The 6,000-nt window shown below is 38.2% G+C and overlaps 2 protein-coding genes across 2 annotated transcripts in view; one reads left to right on the forward strand and one right to left on the reverse strand.

The window, feature by feature from the left end:
- The window catches only part of LOC101898175 (serine/threonine-protein kinase tousled-like 2), a 330,300-nt gene that overhangs the window by 102,910 nt on the left and 221,390 nt on the right, over window positions 1–6,000 (forward strand). The window lies entirely within an intron of this gene.
- On the reverse strand, window positions 2,935–4,702 carry LOC131805979 (uncharacterized). The gene is made up of 3 exons (XM_059129813.1): window positions 4,018–4,702; window positions 3,690–3,944; window positions 2,935–3,619 (listed from the first exon to the last, which is right to left on the reverse strand). The coding sequence occupies exons 1-3, from the start codon at window positions 4,221–4,223 to the stop codon at window positions 3,088–3,090; spliced, it is 993 nt and encodes a 330-aa protein (XP_058985796.1). The 5' UTR covers window positions 4,224–4,702; the 3' UTR covers window positions 2,935–3,087.

Below are 6,000 nucleotides of genomic sequence, written 5' to 3' on the forward strand. Positions count from 1 at the left end.
ATGACTCGTTGTTGTTGCTCGTTTTTATTCGTTTGTGTGTTGCTATCGCTTGCTATTTGTTTGATTTTGAATGAATTTCAAAAACAGCAAAAAAAGAGAAGGTCGTTGTTGTGTTGATACACTGAGGTATAACATTTTTTTCCGTCTGTTGCTCGCTATTGCCGACTCTGACGAACTGGTAGGTTATGTTGTTCGTTGGAAACGTGTTCAGTTTCATTGCTGCCAGAGTCAGTCAAGCCAGCCAGCCAGCCAGAGCAGCAAGTTGTTTGTTTGTTGTTATTGCGAATTATTTATCACATTGTACTTGCTTGTACACTTTAACAATTGGGTACTTAAAATAATTATTGTTTTCTGCTTTAAAAATAATTATTGTTTACAATGAGGTTAGGTTTTTTCTGAGGGGAAATTTGATTTTTGGCTAGTTTTTAAATGTGGGGAAAGGTTCATGTTATGATTCTCCGGATATGTATGAAATGTATGTTAAGATAATATGGAGCAGAAGCAAATCGATCAGTAGAAATTTATGGTAGCACTATTTGAAGCGCAATATAAAGTAATTAAGTGGAGCTTAAAATTTAAACGTTTTCAGCGATTGGTTAAATTGGTTAAACTAAATAATTATTTAAAAAGTTTCGCACTATTCTCGAAGAAATGAAAAAAATATGACGTCATAAAAAAAACTTATTTTCGAATGGAAAAAAATACTCACAAATTAGATCCATACTAGATTATTCTAATACAATGATTCCGAATGCTCGATTAAAATAAAATAAAAAATTTAGTTAACAATAACGAGTATCAGTCGGAAAAATATTGAAACATGCGGATCAACTAAAAAACGTCTCCAGTGAGAGATACTCAGATAGTAACATTGGCTACAAGATATCCCTTCAAGTCTTCCAGAGCCATTGGAAGTAAAATGGGGAATGTTAAATCATCCCGAACAGTTCGACGAAGACCATTGACTGCAAATCTACCGGGTAGAAAAGCTCGGGAGGTTCCTTTGCTTAGAGAAATCAATTGGAAGATACGAATAACTTTGCTGTGGCTCATAAAACCTGGTGCGGACCTGAAGGAAAAAACATAGTGGCGAAATACATATGGAGTGATTAAACGAAGATCAATTTCTTTGGCAACGGCGCAGAAAGGAATGTCCGCCGACCGAGAGGAAAGGAATTTCATGTTAGAGGAGGACAGAATCTCATGGTGTGGGCTTGTTTTTTTATGGGAAGATGTAGGTCCGATATATGTAATTGAGAACACGATAGTTCGATTTGTGTACAAGGAGGTATTGGGAACTGTCATGCTGCCATATGCGGAGGAAGATATGCCAGTAATATGAACATTTCCGCAGGATAATGACCCACAGCAATCATCGAAGTTGGTGAACGCATGGCTCGGCATGAAAATTGTTGATTGGCCTAGCTAGTCTATCGATCTTTAACCTAGTGATAACCTTTGGGAAGAACTGAAGAGACAAATTTCGAAACTTTCTTGCAATAATAAAAAAAGAACTATGGGAAATATTATATAATATCCCGCTAAAAGAGTCGAAGCTGGCTTAAAAATATAGGTGGCTATACAGTATTATTCGATAGTTATTCAAAAGGTTTTCTCATGGTAGACCAGAAGGTCTTCTCATGGAAGACTAGTAGGTTCCCTCATAGAAGACTTCTTATAGAAGACCAAAAACCTAAGATCAGAAGGTCTTCCCACAGAGAAGATTAGAAGGTCTTCTGATATAGAAGACCAGAATGTTTTCTCATATAGAAGACCATAAGGTCTTCTTTGGGTCTTTTATATTAGAAGGTCTTCTCATAGGAGACCAAAAGGTCTTCTTATAGGATGCCAGAAGGTCTTCTAATAGGAGACCAGAAAGTATTCTCAAAGGAGACCAGAAGGTCTTCTCATAGTAGACCAGAAGGTCTTCTCATAGGAGACCAGAAGGTATTCTCATAGAAGACCAGAAGGTCTTCTCATAGGAGACCAGAAAAGTCTTCTCATACAAGACCAAAAGTCCTCATATAGAATAGCAGAATCTCTTTCCATATAGAAGGCCAGAAGGTCTTTTTCGGGTCTCAAAATAAGAAGGTCTTCTCATAGGAGCCCAGAAGATCTTCTCGTAGTAGACCAGAAGGTCTTCTCATAGGAGACCCGAAGGTCTTCTCATAGTAGTCCAGAAGGTCTTCTTATAGGAGGCCAGAAGGTTATTTTATAGAAGACCAAAAACCAAACACCCGAAGGTCTTCTCACATCGAAGACCAGAATGTCTTCCCATATAGAAGATGGTCTTCTTCTGGTCTTTTATATGAGAAGGTCTTCTCACAGAAGACCAGAATATCATCCCATAGGAGACGAGAATGTTTTCTACGGGAATGTCTTAACATAGAAGACTAGAAGGTTTTTTCATTGAAGACCAGAAGAAGGTCTTCTTACAGAGGACCAAAACCAAAGACCAAAAGGTCTTCTCATATAGAAGAGCAGAATTTCTTCTCATATAGAAGACCAGAATGTCTTCCCATATAGAAGGCCAGAAGGGCTTCTTCGAGTCTTTTATGTAAGAAGGTCTTCTCATAGGAGACCAGAAGCTCTTCTTATAGTAGAGCAGAAGGCAGTACAGAAGACGAGAAGGTTTTCTTATAGAAGATCAGAAGGTATTCTTATAGAAGACGAGAAGGTCGTCTCATAGAAGACCAGAATGTCGTCTCCTCGAAGACCAAAAGGTCTTTTCATTGAAGACCAAGGGGTCTTCTCATCGAACAACCAAGGGTCTTTTCATCGAACAACCAAGGGTCTTCTCATCGAACACTAAAGGGTCTTCTAATGGATCTTCTCTTTTTCTCGATTCACAGAAGTTCTGTATAATTTGTTTATATCGCCCGATTTCAATCCCTCTCAACACATTTATAGGCATTTCTATATTTAATTAAGGCAAGTTTTATTACAACTTAGTACTAATAACAAATAAATAATAATAAATAGAAAATTAAACTAATTTTGTTTTTGTTGTTGTTTGTGTGAAACCAGTTCACATTTAACAGCAATGCGAATACTCTTCGTGACACATCTTCGTTCCTAGTCTAAATTCTAAAATTGGCGATCTCCCCGCAAACGACGTCTCCAATAGGAATTTCTTCTTTCGGCCATTAAATTCTGATAGTTAGCTCTCTCTTCGATGTTATTACTCTCTAGTGAATTATTTGCAGGATCTTCTGTGGGCAAATTGACATTTAAATCCTCATCCTCCGCTGGAGTTTCATTATCCGCTTGATTTTCTGATTCTTCGTGATGTTCTTGTTCTTCCTCTTGTTCTTCTTCATTGTGTTCACTTTCATTGTTGTTATTTGATGATACCTCATTGACTGCTTCCTGTCCTCCTCCCACATCATTTTCAATGAAAACACATTCACTATTGACCGCGGCACATTCCTCGAAGGAGTTGGCCTTGCCCATTTCATTGTGATCGTTGGTGTATTTGGCAAAGAAACTGCGTCCAATCACCCGGAAAGCCATGGCTGTTAGGGGATTGTTTTTGGAACGGAATTCCATTTCACAGACGAAACGGCGACGACAGGCCGCCGAATCCAAGCCGAGGAACATGAACATGAAGTTGCCGATTCTGGGAGGAAAATTAAATTGGCGTTATGTGATTGTTGGATCTTCGGTCTGGGGATTTTTTTGTGACTTACCTTTCCTCGCTGATTGATGGACCCATTTGTTTACCCTCCTGTTTCTCATTTTTTATCTCACGTTTAATGCGATAAGTGTGGCTATCGGGTGAAGAAACATCAGGAGGGGCAACATCTGAACTGGCATAGGATCCGGCATAGGCAGAGTAGGGTTCAAACGAAGTATCTGGACTGCTGGGTCCCCATGATGAGCTAATGATTTCCGAATGATCCGAGGAATATGGAATGTGGTCATGGTGATGGTGAGAGAACGATCTAGGGGTTTGAGAGAGAGAGTGATTAATAAGTTTACCAGGAATAAAAACATTGGGGGCTATGGCAAACTTACGGTGGTGGATGATCCAAAATAATTTCAGGTTGACATTTATGGGGCCAGAAGTAGCGGAGGCCCAAGTAGACGGCACTGCCCAAAAAGAAGGCCACAATTACAACTTTGATCTTGATCAAATAAGCAATGGCTATGGCAGTCCAGCCCCACTGAGCATCTGAAATTGAAGAAAAGGTGTTCAAAAGATTAGCCATGAAATTTGTCATCCCCCCTCTCTCAGATAATCAAAAGTGAAAGTGTTAATTACTAATATGGGAGAGAGAAATAGGGGGAGAGGCGTATTTTCGTAACACATATTACGCACTCGCTCCCCCTCCCCGGTCTTTGGAAAATCGTGATCACAACATTTGCAACTTAACTTTTTGTCAATAACCACATCAACTTTCGTTTAACTTTCACACTTCTCTATTTGCTTAGATGATTGCTGGATTTTATTTTCCACTTCGGGGTGTTCACTAGATAAAGAGAGGGGGCGGGGTGCTAATTTATTTTACATAATTAGACTATGATTTAATATTTATTTGGATTATAAAAAAGCTCTGTCTGCCATGTTGTATGACATAAGAAGGTGCTAATTATTATGTGGAAAATAACAGCCGGTATTATGTCAGATTACGGAAATCATATCACGATTTTTCGATCATCTTCTTCTCTCTTCACAAAGAGAAAAGAAAATGGGTTACCATAATGGTATATAATTTGTAAAATTCCACCAAGACTCCTGCTTTGTCTTTAGAAATATTTTACTAAGAACCAGTAAAGAGAGTCGGGCGGTGCCGACTTTATGATACCCTACCCCACTTTGCTAATTTAGTAAAGCTCCACATAGCAATTAAAAGTTTTTATGGGAGAATTCAATCATACACGCTATGATTATAATTATAATTATAATTTAAAGTTCAAAGGACAAAATATGCCGAAGCATTTGTATCTTTTAAATTCGGACGGAAATACTACAAAGATATATCTGGGAGCTATATCCAAATCTGAACCGATCTCGATAAAATTTGGCAAAGATATTTTTGAGCTGTATTTGATATATTTCCCTGAATATCGTTGTTACGGAGTGCATATTACGGCTGTGGCTAAAAAATATACAAATCGGATGAACAGTATATATGGGAGCTATAGCTATATCTGAACCGATCTTCACGAAATTTGATATACTAGCTTCTAGACTCAATTCGGTCGTAAGTGCCAAATGCCATCCCATTTGGAAAAATATTAGACATTTGGTGCACAATAAAAGGTAAATCGGACGAAGTTATATATGGGAGCTATATCCAAATCTGAACCGATCTCGATAAAATTTGGCAAAGATATTTCTTAGCTGTATTTGATATATTTCCCTGAATATCGTTGTTACGGAGTGCATATTACGGCTGTGGCTAACAAATATAACAAATCGGATGAACAGTATATATGGGAGCTATAGCTATATCTGAACCGATCATACTAGCTTCAATTCGGTCGTAAGTGCCAAATGTCATCCCATTTGGACAAATATTAAACGTTATGTGAACAATAAAAGGTGAATCGGACGAAGTTGTATATGGGAGCTATATCCAAATCTGAACCGATCTCGATAAAATTTAGCAAATGTATTTCTGAGCTGTATTTGCTATATTTCCCCAAATATTGACTTTACGAAGATGTGGTCCTGCTTGCGAAATTTTTTGCCATGGGCTGTAGTACATATTATGAGCTTCAAATGCCAAATTAGAATCAATTCCGGTGCATAATGTCGCACAAATCATAAAAATACCGAGTATCGGAAGGTACTGTCATATGATGGGGGCTATACGAAGGCGTGGATCTGCATACGAAATTTTATCCATAGGCTGTAGTAACCAATAAGATATCCCAATACGAAATTTGAAACGATTCCGGTGAATAATGTCGCTAAAATCAGGAAAATACCGAATATCGGAAGGTACCGTTATGTGGGGGCTATACGAAAACGTGGACCCGACATAGCCCATT

The sequence above is a fragment of the Musca domestica genome, unplaced genomic scaffold, assembly GCF_030504385.1.
Source record: "Musca domestica strain aabys unplaced genomic scaffold, Musca_domestica.polishedcontigs.V.1.1 69, whole genome shotgun sequence".
Classification (NCBI taxonomy): Eukaryota; Metazoa; Arthropoda; class Insecta; order Diptera; family Muscidae; genus Musca; species Musca domestica.